Raw genomic sequence first — 16,174 nt, forward strand, 5'->3', positions numbered from 1 at the left:
GAATTCTTTGTTTAGCTCTGAGCCCCATTTTTAATGGGGTTATTTGATTTTCTGGAGTCCAACTTCTTGAGTTCTTTATATATATTGGATATTAGTATTTTCTTTATTGACATTTCAAATATTAACCCCTTTTCTGGTTTCACCCCTAAAGCGCCTTTTCCCTTCCCCTTTCCCCCTGCTCTCCAACGTACCCACTCCTGCTTCCTGGCCCTGGCATTGCCCTATACCAGGGCATAGAACCTTCACAGGACCAAGGGCCTCTCCTCCCATTGATGACTGACTAGGCCATCCTCTACTACATATGCAGCTAAAGACATGAGAGTCATACCATGTGTACTCTTTGTTTGGTGATTTAGTCCCTGAAAGATCTGAGATTACTGGTTAGTTCATATTGTTGTTCCTTCTATGGGGCTGCAAATTTCTTCAGCTCCTTGGGTCCTTTCTCCAGCTCCTTCATTGGGGACCCTGTGCTCAGTCCAATGGATAGCTGTGAACATCTGCCTCTGTACTAGTCAGGCACTGGCAGAGCCTCTCAGGAGACAGTTATATCAGGCTCCTATCAGCAAAATCTTATTGGCATCTGCAATAGTGTAGGGGTTTGGTGATTGTTTATGGGATGGATCCCCAGGTGGGGCAGTCTCTGGATAGTGATTCCTTCAGTCTCTGCTCCACACTTTTTCTCTGTGACTCCTCACATGGGAATTTTGTTCCCCCTTCTAAGAAGGATGGAAGTATCCAAACTTTGGTTTTCCTTCTTCAGTGTCATGTGTTTTGCAGATTGTATCTTGGGTATTCTGAGATTCTTGGCTAATATACACTTATCAGTGAGTGCATATCAAGTGACTTCTCTCGTGATTGGATTACCTCACTCAGGATGATATCCTCCAGATCCATCCATTTGCCTAGGAATTTAATAAATTCATTGTTTTTAATAGCTGCTTTTAATATGCTTAAAATATTTAGGCTTTACAAGGTCATCATTTTATTTAATTTTCTATATTATTCTAAAATTATCTACAGATATAACATATATAAAGATACATATACATTTTAAATTAAATAAATGCATATTTACATATGTACTAATAATTTTATAGGATGATTTTATGATACCTAGGCATATGTAAGTAAATATATACTTTAAATCCTGTTTTTTCTTCTTTTTTTTTTTTTTAGTTTTTTTATTAGATATTTTCTTCATTTACATTACAAATGCTATCTGGAAACTCCCCTATACAATCCCTCTGCCCTGCTACCCAACCCATCCACTCACACTTCCTGGCCCTGGCATTTCCCTGTACTGGGGCATGTAATCATCACAAGACCAAGGGCCTCTCCTCCCAATGATGGCCAACTAGGCCACCTTCTGCTACATATTCAGCTAGAGACACGAGCTCTGAGAGTACTGGTTAGTTCATATTGTTGTCCCTCCTATAGGGTTGCAGGCCCCTTCTGCTCCTTAGGGGCCCTGTGTTCCATCCAGTAGATGACTTTGAGCATCCACTTCTGTATTTGCCAGGCACTGGCATAGCCTCACAAGAGACAGCTATATCAGGGTCCTGTCAGCAAAATCTTTCGGTAATTCTTTGAGGGATTTCTGTGTTTCCTCTTTAAGGGCCTCTACCTGTTTAGCAGTGTTCTCCTGTAATTCTTTAAGTGAGTTAATAATGCCCTTCTTAAAATCCTCTACCAGCAACATGACATATGATTTTAAATCCAAATCTTGTCTTTAGGGTATATTGGGGTAACTAGGACTCACTGTGGTGGGTGCACTGGGTTCTGATGATGCCGAGTGGTCTTGGTTACTGTTAGTAACATTCTTATGTTTGCCTTTTGCCATCTGGTAATCTCTGGTGTTAGATTTTCTAGCTGTCTCTGGCTGAAGCTTGTTCCTCCTGTGATTCTGTTAGCCTCTGTCAGCACTCCTGGGAGTCCAAGTCTCTCCTGAGTCCCAGTGGTCAGAGTACTCTCTGCAGGCAAGCTCTCCCCTTGCAGGGAAAGTGCACAGAGGTCTGGAGCTCAGGTCCACCTCTTGGCTGAAGATGAAGGCCAGAAGGGACCCCTGTCAAGAAGCTCTGTTGCTTCTGTGGCCCATGTCCTCTCTCTCTTGTATGGACTAGTTTCTGAGAGACCCAGGATACAAGGTGGTGATCTCACCTGAGTCCCAGGGTCAGAGCCCTCCTTGGAGGCCGACTCTCCTCAGAGATCCTAAGATCCTGTATATGCTACAGCGCCTGTGGCATGGAGAGTCCTCTGGGGACCTCAGGACTGTCTACTGAGTTCATGCCCAAGGTGGTGTGGGGCTGGCATCGACCAGAAGGAATCCCAGTCGCTAGTAGGGCAGATTTTCTTTGTCTCTGTTCCTGCTGGCACAAGACCCTCTGTGTTGTTTGGAACAGATGTTGAGTTCCACTCATCAGTGATCCCAAGATCCTTGGTATGCTAGGGCGCCTGTGGTGTGGACAATCCTCTGGGGACCTTGGGACTGTTTGCTGAGTTCATAGCCAAGGTGGTGCAGGACTGACCGGAAGGAACCTAATTTGAAATATTTATAGTTAAATTCCCTGAATTATCTCATGCATTTCAACCTAACAATGTAAAAACATATTTGTGTTTTTATCATTTTCTTATGAATTAAATTCTATGACCTTTTCTTCCTCTCACCAAAACATCTTAAATATGACCAAAATTTGATTTTATTTTGAATTATTTTAACAAGATGTGAAATACTATATTGTAAACTAGGTTCAGTGAAAAATCAAAATAAAGCAAAACAAAACAAAAACAAACCCAGAGATTGTACTCTTTCTCATTTCCATATTTAAAAACATAAAACAAGAGTTGAATTTATAAAGATATATATTTAACCCCAATATTTACTATGGTGCACACTTATTATTTAGGAACTGAATGTTTACAATTTGTGCAATTATTGCTAAAATGGTTTCTAAATACTAATGAAATTCTAATAGTTACTGTATTGAATTAATAACTGATTGCTTTCAAACTCTCAAATTTCTGTAATGTAGTTTCAGAACAAAGCTTAGAATTAAGTTTCTTCTCAGTTGTTCCCTGACTATTTGAATAATTAAGAAGAAAAAAAAAGTTTCCATAGGCAAATTATAATACCTTTGCAAGCAGACTAATGTGGTTTTGTACCATGACACATCATTACAATACATTAAGTAATGATTGTTAAATATGATTCGCTGACGTAAACTGGTTGAGAATCTCAAAAGAAAATTTGTAGCTTGCCTAGGAGAACCATAGTGTAATGTTTATCAATTTTCTACATTCATGTACTGAAGTGGAATTCGAAATAATGAATTGTATGATGTTGATATAAAGCCAACTTATTTGCTATGGTAGTATTGCTAAATTTTTTATTTTACAAAGTGTAACAATGATCAGACAGAGTGTTTTACATGTATATAGGACAAAATATTCAGTCATCATATCTGGTAATATCTGTAGGATTAAGTCTTGAGTTTTGATTCTGTAATAAATATTTTCAAGTAATAGATGAATAATGAAAATGTAAGAAAACAACATATAACATGGTTTATGCAAAATATTTACACTATTAGGTAGAACTACACATGAAATGTTTACATTGTTATACTTGGTGGAGACAGATTGCATCTGAAAACATTTATCAAATATGATTGAATTATTACTTATAAAGTACTTTTATTATTTCTATTTTCATTTAACTAGAAATTTTATGTCATTTAAAATACTAAATTGTTGTTCCAAAGAATATTTAGTTTTACATTGTAGTTTCTGATACAGCTACCTAATATGAGCAATATCTTATAGAATTATAGCCTTTCAATTTCATTAGGCATAAATATTAAGCATTTATTCATACTTTTGATAAATCAACGGACCAATAAATCTTTCCAACTATTTCTACCCTAATTCGTTATATTTTAGTTTACTTTTAATTTAAACTTTATTTTTGAACATTTTCATTAAAATATAATTATGTAACTTTCTGCTTTGCCTTTCTTCCCTTCAGCTCCCACCATGATAGCTTACTCTAATTCTTTTCAGGTGCTCCAATTTTTAAATTGATTTTTTTGTAACAAATGTACGTACACTGTATAAATATTCACAAATATGAATAGAGACTGTTGAGTCCATTTTCTTGTTTGTGTGAATATTGTTGTATTATAATTCTGATGATTTACTCCTAATTTTTTTCTAGATAAAGCAAATGTGAACTAGGCAAAATTAAGTCACCAACATATGCCATAACATGCATTTTTAACTAAAATGTATGTAAAACAAACACTAAAAGCACATACTAATTACATATATTGACTATGAAATATATATTAATACTACATATTTATATGTGTATATATATATGACATTTATTTCTTCATTTTTAAGAATGTGTAAATGAAACTACAGATGTATAATTATTAAATGCTATCATTTTACATTAAGTGTATTAATATTTTCAAACCAAATTAATGGAATCTAATAAATTATTCTAAAATATTTGATTAGCAAAAATGCACAGAATTAAGAGTTCCAGTTATATTTTAGTATCTACCATGTAAATAATTAATTAAAGGTGATTGAAAATAAAGTGTAGTCTCATATTAAATATAGAATTATCTTTTCCTGTTCCTACACACATATTATCATCAGTAAGGTTTATGTACAAAATACAAATAATATTAGAATTTCAATACCAAATCATTGGAGTAGAAAGCACATTTTCAAAGAGGATACACACATACATACTATGTGTGAGCATGCACAACACATGTACACACACACATACTCACAAATATAATAGTTGTTCCTTGATCATTGGCAAGGACAAATAATAAAATGTATGTAATTATAATCTATTAGTTGACTGAAAAAGATATTAAATTATTATCCCATGTACTCTGAGTAACAAAAATTTTAAATGAATATTTTATTTTGATCAAAACCCGAGACAAAAGCCATAAATCCCTTTTGTCACACATGACATGAAGTTTGTAAGATGCAATGTAAACAGCAAACTTACAAAAATATGTCTTTATAATTAAGTTTCTACAAATGTCAGAAATTATAGGACCACATTGCTATTACTGGATGTCTTTTTGCTAAAATAATAAAATGTATTTACCAGAAAATATACCATATTTCTGAGGATTAAGATGTAGACTAATTCAATGAGGTATGGCACACTTTGTTTGTTTTTCATTTTTAAATTAATTAATTTATTTATTAATAATTTATATTTTACATTCCTATAGCTACAACCCTTCCTGTTGTCCTCTCACAGAGTCCCTTCTATTCCTCCTCCTCTTCACTTCTGAAAGGGTAGAGACCCTTAGGTACCCCAACCTGGAACATCAAGTCTCTGCAGGGATAGGTGTATCCTCTGCCATTGAAGCCAGACAGTGCAGGAATGCATTCTAGAGATAAGCAGCAGCTTAACAAATAGCCCCTGCTCCAACTTTGGGACCCATTAGGAGACTGAGGGGCACACCTGCTACATATGTGTCAGGAGCCTTGGTCTATCTCATGTATGCTCTCAAGGGTCCAAGTAAGCTGAATCTGTTGATCTTCTTATGAAGTTCCTAATCCTTATAGGGCCTTCAATCCTTCACTAAATTCTTCCATAAGAGTTCTCAACCTGCATCCAATGTTTAACTATGGCTGTCTACATCTGTTTCAGTGAGCTGTTGGGTGTAGCATTTCAGTGGACAGTTATACTAGGTTCCTATCTGCAAGCATAACAGAATATCATTAATACTGTCAGGTATTGGTGCTTGCCCATGTGATAGGTCTCAGGTTTGGCCAGTTATTGGTTAGCCATTCTGAGTCTTTGCTCCATCTTTGTCTCTGCATTTTTTTATCAGATAGTACAAATTTGGGGTCAAAGTTTTGTGCATGGTTTGGCGTCCTTATCCCTTTAATGAGGGATGCCTAGTTACAGGAGATTGCTTCTTCAGGTTCCATATAACCACTGTTGTGAGTATAGACTAAGATTATCTGCATTGATTCCTGGGAGCCTCCTCCATCCCAGGTATCTGGCACTTCCTAGAGATTCCTCTCACCCCTGCAGCTACAGATTTCCATTCATTCTCCTAGCCTTCTACCCCCTCTCTGCAGTTTCTCCCTACACCTGATTCTGACATCCCCATTCCTGTCCTCATCCTCGCTTCCATCCAATTTTGCCCTCCCTCTGCCTCCTATGTCTATTTTATTCTCCCTTCTAAGTGAGATTTAAAGTATTTTTTCAAGGTATGAGAATTTAAAGGAATTACTACTAAGAATCCTACAAGTACCAAAATCAATTTATATTGTTAGTATATATATATAACTCATAATTAATATGTCTTAATGTTTTTCATCTTAAAAGAAATAGAGTCAATTATTTCCTCCTTTAAATTTTACAATATACACTCTACTTTTAAACAGGCATTGTTTTTGTCTCTGTTTTCAATTTGCTAACTGCAGGTTAACAAGAATCTTAAATTAAATTGGAGACAGTGCCCAGCACTGATTCTAATCATGGTGACCTGTCTCCAGTGAGAATCATTTTAACTTTGTTTAGAAACTTCACATTTCTTCTATTTAATCTTAGTAATTCCCACCCACAATCCCTATAACTAATAATATACAACATACATTGCTACTCTGCCACAGCATTAAGTGCAAAATAATTTAACAGAATTTTCTGTCTATTATGACATACTATATACCATAGTAGAACTAAAATACATTTTAACAAGTGACAGAATATTTTTAATTATTAATAAAATATTAATTTTAGCATATTTGATGAAGATATGTATTTTATTTTCCACACAAGTCCTTAACTATTCAAAGACAATTAGCTAAAAAGCAAATAAATAAAATAAATTCATAAAAATTTCAAATAATCAAAACAGTCAGGTAAAATCTAAATACATTTTTAAAAGAGGAAAACCAAACAGTATTTAAAATGAATTATAATCATATGGAAGCTTGAATTAATTACAAATAAAACAGAAATACTAATTTGTGTAAATCAGATGTTAATCACAAAAATAGACACATACTCCACTATGTTCATAGCAGCCTTATTTATAATAGCCAGAAGCTGGAAAGAACCCAGATGCCCCTCAACAGAGGAATGGATAAAAAAAAAATGTGATACATTTACACAATGGAGTACTACTCAGCTATTAAAAGGTATGAATTTATGAAATTCCTAGGCAAATGGTTGGACCTGGAGGGCATCATCCTGAGTGAGGTAACACAATCACAAAATAACTAACACAATATGTACTCACTGATAAGTGGATATTAGGCCAGACACTTAGTATACCCCAGATATAAGATACAATTTGCAAAACACATGAAACTGAAGAAGAACGAAGACCAAAGTGTGGACACTTTGCCCCTTCTTAGAATTGGAAACAATCACCCATGGAAGGAGTTACAGAAACAAAGTTTGGAGCTGAGAGAAATTGATGGACCATCTAGAGACTGCCATATCCAGGGATCCATCCCATAATTAGCCTCCAAACGATGACACCATTGCATACACTAGCAAGTGTTTGCTGAAAGGACCCTGATATAGCTGTATCTTGTGAGACTAGGCCAGGGCCTAGCAAACACAGAAGTGGATGCTCACAGTCAGCTATTGGATGGATCACAGGGCCCCCAATGGAGGAGCTAGAGAAAGTACCCAAGGAGCTAAAGGGGTCTGCAACCCTATAGGTGGAACAACAATATGAACTAACCAGTACCCCCGAAGCTCGTGTCTATAGCTGCATATGTATCAAAAGATGGCCTGGTCGGCCATCACTGGAAAGTGAGGCCCATTAGACACGCAAGCTTTATATGCCCCAGTACAGGGGAACACCAGGGCCAAAAAGTGGGAATGGGTGGGTAGGGGAGTGGGGGGGGTATGGGGGACTTTTAGGATAGCATTGGAAATGTAATTGAGGAAGATACATAATAAAAAAATATTAAAAAAAAAGAAAACATATATCAGATAAGCAGTGAACGTTAATCTATTTTAATAATAGAGAAATCGATTTTAAGACACAGATATACCTAAGATAGCTAAAAATACATTAATAGTGATAAGAACGTTGATTCCTAAGGAAAACATAAGGATGAAATGTACCTATGTGCTTCAAAATAATGAAGTTCATATGGTAGAAATAAAGTGGTTAAAACAGATTATCTCATATATTGCAAGATAATTTTCATAAGAACCTGAACAATACAATCAACCATAGAGATCTAACTTGATACTAATATACTGACCCAAATATCTCTAAAATTCTTGAGAATATTTTTGTTGTGTTTTGTTTTGTTTTGTTTTGTTTTGTTTTGTTTTTAGTCTATTTCTCTCATCTACTATGACACACCATTAGTTTTACAAGAAGGAAATACTATTTTAACATATTAAAAATAATGAAGATACATAGATTTCACACTTCTAATAAATTATAAATTAAGTGAAATATAATGGCAACAGGAAATTAAATAGAATACTTCAAAAGAGAAAAAAAATCATTTAAAAGTAACATTCTTCCCACCACATCTGAAACTTCTATCTTCTCGTTGGAAACAGAATTTTTTTTTAGCTAATATTGACTTCTAAAGCCATTGTTTTGTTACTCAATGATATTGCTTAATCTCCAAAATCCATATGAACATTCAAATAGGATAACTTATTTTTACATTTTTATTTGTCCTTCTTTCATATGTCACATTCTGCTAACCAGGTTCCATTCCCTCTCTTCCCCAGTATATTTTGCTTCACTCCCTTTCCTTCAGATCCAACCATATCTATCTTCTCTCAGCAAAGACCAGGTCTCCGAGGAGCATTAATATAATACTACTTTAAAAAGGATAAGCCACCATGGTGTCTGAAAGAAAATAGCTCTGAGGTTAAGGATGCTCAGTCTACAAGCCTAAGAACTGAGGTAAATTACTAGGACTGTGACCCTCAAGACAGAAGAAGAGAAGAAAATCCTGACAATTGTCCTCGGATATCTACATTCACTATGACATGGTACTTCCTTCAATAGTAAAGAAAAAAGTAATTAATTAATTAATTAATTAATTAATTAATTAATTAATATAACCCAAGCCATAGGACTTCCTTAGTGGCTATTGTTTATAGAAAAAGTATAAAATTGCCTAACGTGCTTAATTACTTAGGTGTGAATTACCATATTACATAGAAAATACTGTGGTTTTTTTTTTCTTGTTTTCCTTTTTTACCATCCCATTGATTTGGTTTGTATTGATTTTGTGTTTGCTAGTTATGCTTGGTTGTACCTGAGCACTTAGTCCTATTCAACATCCAGTTCCTGTCCATGCAGATAATGTCAGGGGTTGGTTCCTTCTCCTGATGTGGGCCTCAAGTTACATCAACCATTGGTTAGCTTCTTCCACATGTTCTAAACATCCATTGTCCTAACACATCTTGCAGGGATGGCAGAATGTAGGTGGGAGGTTTTGTAGCTGAATTGATGTCTAGATTTATTTTTCCTTTGCCTGTAGAATATATTCCTAAACTAAAGAGGCTAGAATATAGGTATGAAGGCTCTGATCCCAAACCAGCTCAACTTCTCTTTGTTCAGTGAGCATGAACTTGATGTTGTTTGCCTTATAGAAGCTTGTCAGTTCCATGAGTTCCCATTTATTAATTGCTGTTCTTAGTACCTGTGCTATTCGTGTTCTGTTCAGGAAGCTGTCTCCTGTACCAGTACACTCATAGCTGATGCCCACTTTCTCTTCTATTAAGCTTAGTCTGTCTGGTTTTATGGTGAGGTCTTTGAACTACTCAGACTTGAGTTTTGTGGAGGGTGATAAATATGGTTGTATGTGCATTCTTCTACATGTAGACATCCAGTTTAACCAGCATTATTTTTTAAAGTTGCTTTCTCTTATTCAGTGTATGTATCTGACTTCTTTATAAAAACTCATTTGTCCATAGTTGGGTGAATTTATATCTAAGTCTTCAATTCAATTTCAATTGATCAATGTGTCTGTTTTTATGCCAATACCATGCAGTTTTTATTACTAGAGCATGGTAGTACACCTTGAAATCAAGGATACTGATACCTCTAGGATTTCCTTTCTTTTTCAAGATTGTTTTAGTTGTCATGTTTTTTTGGTTTGTTTCTCCATATGAAGGTGAAAATTGTCTTTTCAAGGTCTGTAATGAATTGTATTGAAAATTTGATGTGGATTGCTTTGAATTATTCAATCACTTTTGTTAAGATTTTTAATATGTTCATCCTACTGATCTATGTACATGGGGATCTTTCCATTTTTGATTTCTTCTTAAGTTCTTTTTCTTCAAAAACTTGACATTTTTATCATCCTAGTCTTTTACTTGCTTAGTTCGAGTTATTCCAAGCTATATTATCAGAGACTATCATAAAGGGTGTTGAGAAAATTCTATTTTTGCTAGTAAATTTAAGATATTACACAAGTGAGCTGGGTGGTGGTGGCACATGCCTTTAATCCTAGCACTTGGGAGGCAGAGGCAGGCAGATTTCTGGGTTGGAGGTCAGCCTTGTCTACAGAGTGAGTTCCAGGACAGCCAGGGCTACACAGAGGAACCCTGTCTCGAAAAACCAAAAAAAAAAAAAAAAAAAAAAAAAAGATATTACACAAGTTGAAGTAATGTCTCACTGATGGATCTTAATAATATGGTTCATATATTAATATATGTATAATGTTTTAAATGAAAACTATTTTAGTGCAACAAGCAATAACTTAATTTATTGTTTATAATTATACTTTTTATCATTTAATTCTAACTTCTGTCTTAGGTTGTTACTACTAAGAATTGCTGGAGCTTGGCAAACATCACTTTGATTTAAAGCTCGTGCAAGAATAGTGTTCAGTTCACAGTATTTGTGGCAGGCAACTCACAACCACTTGTGAACTAACTTCAGAAAATTTAACACTTTCTTCAGGCCTTAGAGGACACCTGAGTATTTTGTACATGCTACACACAAACACACACACACACAGAGAGAAGGAGGAGGGAGGGAGAGAGAGTCAAAAATAATATGACAAAATTTTTTCTTATATTAGTCACCTTTCTATTCCTATAGCAAATTCCTGTGCTAGTTAATTTATAGTCACATGTTCAGCTTGTACAATTGCTGCAGACCGGCCTTAGTCGGTCACCCTCAATCCACGGCAGAAATCAGGGTTCCAGACAGGTGGGCAAAGAGTTGGCAAGAAATGACAGACAAATACAAACACAAGGGAGTGTGGTATTTGAATGTAATTTGTCAAATTGAGCATCAGACTTTTAATACAGAAGAAAATACGGAAGTTAGGTGACACCTCTGCAAGGTACAATGAGGTTATCAGATGCTTAATGACGCTTACACAAAACAGAGGAATGCAAACACAAACTGGTAGGAACTGGGCAATAAAACAACTAAGACAAAGTCAGCTCTACCTAAGGTCAGCTATATTCTTAGAATCCAGGTGTGAGGTCTTTACACTCCTGGGGCAAGGGCTTTCATGCTCAAGTCATGGTTCTAATTAGGGAGTTCCACTCTAGCTAACCTTCTCATGAATAATGCAATACTCTAAAACCACAGCCTGATCTACTTCCTAAACCATTGTAAATTCCTGTATGTGGGAGCGACTTGGCTTTTAGTCTAAGTGATAGTGTGGGGGGACTTTCTACTAATAAGTAATGTAGTTTGCCATACATAACTATAATAAGAATTCTAAACTTACTTTGCTAAGCTTGCCTGAGATTTCTAACTCTATGTAGTAGATAGTAAAGCCTGATTTCTTTCACTATCTCTCTTACAATACTAGAGGCAATTCTGAATGTCACTGAATAGGCAACATTCTTACTGAATTCCAAGCCCAGGGTCGGCTCAAGGACTACCTAGGGCATTGGTGAAAGCCAGAAAGCAAAGTTCAATTTTGCTTAGATATTTTACAAGTCATTGCTTGGAGGCACCCATAATAAAACAATACCGAAAGAAAGCACACAGATCTATTCTCAAGGACAAGTTTGGAGCATTCCTTATACAGGATGCCATGGTTCCAGGAAACTAAGTTTCTGTGAACTTTTCGCCTCAGGACTGCGTCTAGGCTTTTGGCCTGTCACACGAGTCACTAGGAGTGGATGTAGCATACAATATTTTTGATATTCCATCCCATAGTGAGACTGCTTCACTGCTGTCACATTTGTGAGGTGTAATTTGGGGAAATATTTGATATTGGAATCCACTTTTCTTATGGCTGAAAAATGAAAAGTAGGAGGAGAGGAACAATGAAGGTAATGCTGGAGCTCATAACTTCAAGGGCCTTAGGATACCAATCAGATCTCAATAGTATAGCTGAAACTTCATCTTTTCAACATTAAAAAACTATTGCAATTATGGTTTGTGTCACATATGACTATTGTTTAATGTAACAATTCAATTTAAAGTAAATTGTGCCACCATGTGTTGATTATAAGGGCTGCTTTAAAAAGAACATGTTTTGATAACTGAACTTGTCCTACAGAAATACTAATAAGTATTGGAAAAATCTTATTGCAAATATAGCATCACTCTTGTTATTGAGTTCAGTGAATCTTTAGATATATGGGTGTCTTAGTCAGGGTTTCTATTCCTGCACAAACATCATGACCAAGAAGCAGTTGGGGAGGAAAGGGCTTATTCAGCTTATATTTCTACATTGCTGTTCATTACTGAATGAAGTCAGGACTAGAACTCAAACAGGTTAGGAAGCAGGAGTTGATGCAGAGGCCATGGAGGGATGTTCTTTACTAGCTTGCTTCCCCTGGCTTGCTCAGCCGGCTCTCTTATGGATCCCAAGACTGCCAGCCCAGAGATGGTCCCAACCACAAGGGACATTTCCCCCTTGATCACTAATTTAGAAAATACCCTACAGCTGAATCTCATGGCGGTACTTCCCAAACTGAAGCTCCTTTCTCTGTGATAACTCCAGCCTGTGTCAAGTTGACACATAAAACCAGCCAGGACAGTGGGTTAATTTGTTATATATATATATATATATATTCCTCAATATATACAACATCAATAATTAAATTTTGAAGCACACAAATCTAAACAGATTAAAATATGGTTTGAGTATTTAAAAATCCTCTACTATTCATTGCACCATAGTTTATCAGGCTCTATTTTGTTGATACAAGAGGTGAGCTCCATATTTCTAAAGCATTTACTTGGGAAAATAAAATGAATACTTGAGAAATGTTTTCTATAAAATTATAATATTAGTAATAATCTGATATTTCTCTAAAACACAACATTGAAGCATTCAGTGGTGCAATAGGAATGCCTCAAGAAGAATAAGAGAAAGAAAGATGAGAAGAAATTTTAAAAATATAACTCATTCCTGTTTATGAGATCTCTGCTTTAAACATTAATCAATCTCTACAAGACACCTATCATGTGAGATTTGCTATCAGAGAAAACAACTGTATTAAGTAAAACAGTTTAACATGAACTATCTATAAAACAAACTTTTAATTGTGTTTGCAGATGGCACTAGAATAATTAAAAGATCTATATTTGTCCCCATACTCATGGAGTTTAGAGGATCATTGGGAATATTCTAAACACATTTAATCAGATCTATAAAGTTGAAATCAGAGTTTTAAAGGAATGGGATTGTCCCCTGTTTATTGAAAGCCATGCTTTATGTAACAAAGTTAAATATTAATATGAGCTAGGGGGTTATTTTTATAAAGCAATTTAAAAATATGTAAATATATAAGTATTTAGAATGAAAGAAAAGTAATGTTCAGGTGAATTGAACATCATACAAGCACATTTTCTCTTTGAGACAAAACATAAGAATTATATTTTCACAGTAGCCTTCATTTTGCTCTGCCTTGATATATTTCAATATGCTGTCATTTTTTCTCACAAATAATCCACAACTAAAGATGACAACAGTTCATTTATAAATGGTTTTCTAGGAGAAATATTGAAATTAATTCTCTAAATTCTCTAAATTGTGGTTTTCTATGTTTATTTTCCAGATGTGTACTTTTTCGATCCTCCTTATATTACACTGGTGTACATTTGTACTAACATTTGGTCATAATTTTAACCATGGCTTTGGTTGGAATTTCTTTCTTCAACATAATGAAATGCTCAGCTATACTAATAAACAATAATTTTCCTACAGTAAATTACTGTGATATCCACTGGGTATTTGGATGCTGTAGGAAGAAAATATATTTTCCTAGGAGGAATGTTCACTTCATCAATGTTAAGTGTTATTAATGAGTTTCAGAATCCCTCTGAGGATGTTGTTTTAAATGTAATTAATTTAAACCCCACCAATTTGTAAAGCACATTATTTTGAACTTGTTCTGAGTTAATCTGTGCCAGTCCCTTAACTCCTCTTAGGGAAACACTTGTTAAACTAATTAAATGATATCAATAATGTTACAAGAGGCTACAGAGTTCACTAAGGAAATTATATTTAAAATAATATTTCAGGACCATAAATTCACACAGAAGTACATAGAAAGTTAGTTATATTTCTGTTTAGCTCATTTGTGTGAAATGTGTTTACTTAGAGTGGTTTTAAATAATACAATAAGCAAATTATCAAATTTATTATGAAACTTACTTCAGTTACAATTAGCATTTTCATCCACATATTCTAATTATCAAGTTTAAGTACATTTAACTAAAAATAATTTATAAAATTTACAGAGATATTCATCACTGAGAAGAGAGAGAGGCCCCTTGGTATTGCAAATTTTATATGTCCTAATACAGGAGAATGCCAGGGCCAAGAAGCAGGAGTGGGTGGGTAGGGGAGCAGGGCAGAGGGAGGGTATAGGGAACTTTCAGGATAGCATTTGAAATGAATATAAAGAAAATATCTAATTAAAAAATACATAATTGATTATTCATGTCACATCAACTTTCATATATATTAGTCACAGAATTAAAATAATAGAAAACACTATTATAAAAAAAGAAACATATACATGTGTTACGGAGACTGCCCATAAAATTGAGCATAAATATGACATTTATCAGCTCTATTACAATTTTACCTTCTTATAGAGGATAAGTAATAGTCTTCAAAATCTTTGTTTTCTAAATATTGTAATAACTATTATTCAAGTGAAAAATATTAGGGAAACAACACGAATAAGTTTTAAATTTTTAAAAATATTACTTCCATATTGAAAAGATAAAATTTAATTAGCACTGAGATGTATTTTTATTCTCTGACATGTATCATGTATAGCTATATAATGAAACAAGGTGAAATATTTTATTATTGCTTAGGGAATGTTTTAGAAATTTTATTAAATTAAAAACGTTTTAATTTTAAATGTCATCAATTTCCTCTTCTTTAGTTCCTCTGCATCCTTCCAAGACCACTGCCTCCAGATCCTTCCATATCCACCACCCTCTACTCTCAAATTGATAGCTTCATCATCATAATCGTCATCATCTTCATCATCTTCATCTTCATCATCACATGGAAACACACATGTAATATGTATGCACACAAATATATTTATGAATAAATAAATAGATAAAACAGCTGACTACATTGTTTGTGTATATGTTTGTATATGGTTTCAAGACTAACAGCGTTATTTTCTTCATTAAATTATTTATTTATTTTCTTTACATCCTGATTGTAGCTTTCACTCTTTCCTGTCCTCCAAGTTCAATCCTGTCCTCTCTCTTTCCCCTCTCATCTCTCTTCTCTCTCCCCATCGCCCCTCCCTTTCTCTTCTGAGATGCTAAGGTCTCCCATAGATATCAATCTGCCTTGGCTTATCACGTTGTACTAGGACTAGTTGCTTTTTCTCCTACTATGCCTAGGCTAGACAAGGCAGCTCAGTTATGATAAAGGGATCCAAAAGCAGGCAGCAGAGTCAGTGACAGCCCTACCTAGTTCCTTCTGTTAGGTGATTCATATGAAGACCAACACGCACGTATGTTTGTTACAGGTGTCTAGAGGGCATAGTTCCATCCCATGCTTGCTCTTTTCTTAGTAGCTCAGTCTCTGTGAGTTCCATGTGCCCAGCTTTGTTGATTCAGTATTCCTCTGGTGAGAATTCTTTGTTCAGTTCTGAGCCCCATTTTTTAATGGGGTTATTTGACTTTCTGGAGTCCACCTTCTTGAGTTCTTTATATATATTGAATAT

At 34.9% G+C, this 16,174-nt stretch overlaps 1 protein-coding gene across 2 annotated transcripts in view; it reads left to right on the top strand.

Moving 5' to 3' along the window:
* LOC110286667 (protocadherin-11 X-linked) overlaps positions 1-15,441 on the top strand; it is a 549,700-nt gene extending 534,259 nt beyond the window's left edge. For both annotated transcript variants that reach the window (XM_029473156.1, XM_029473157.1), the window contains one exon: positions 15,371-15,441. In XM_029473156.1, coding sequence (XP_029329016.1) covers positions 15,371-15,441 — 71 coding nt within the window. The remainder of the gene's footprint in view (positions 1-15,370) is intronic.
* The last annotated feature ends 733 nt before the right edge of the window (positions 15,442-16,174 follow it).

This window comes from Mus caroli, chromosome X (assembly GCF_900094665.2).
Source record: "Mus caroli chromosome X, CAROLI_EIJ_v1.1, whole genome shotgun sequence".
NCBI lineage: Eukaryota > Metazoa > Chordata > Mammalia > Rodentia > Muridae > Mus > Mus caroli.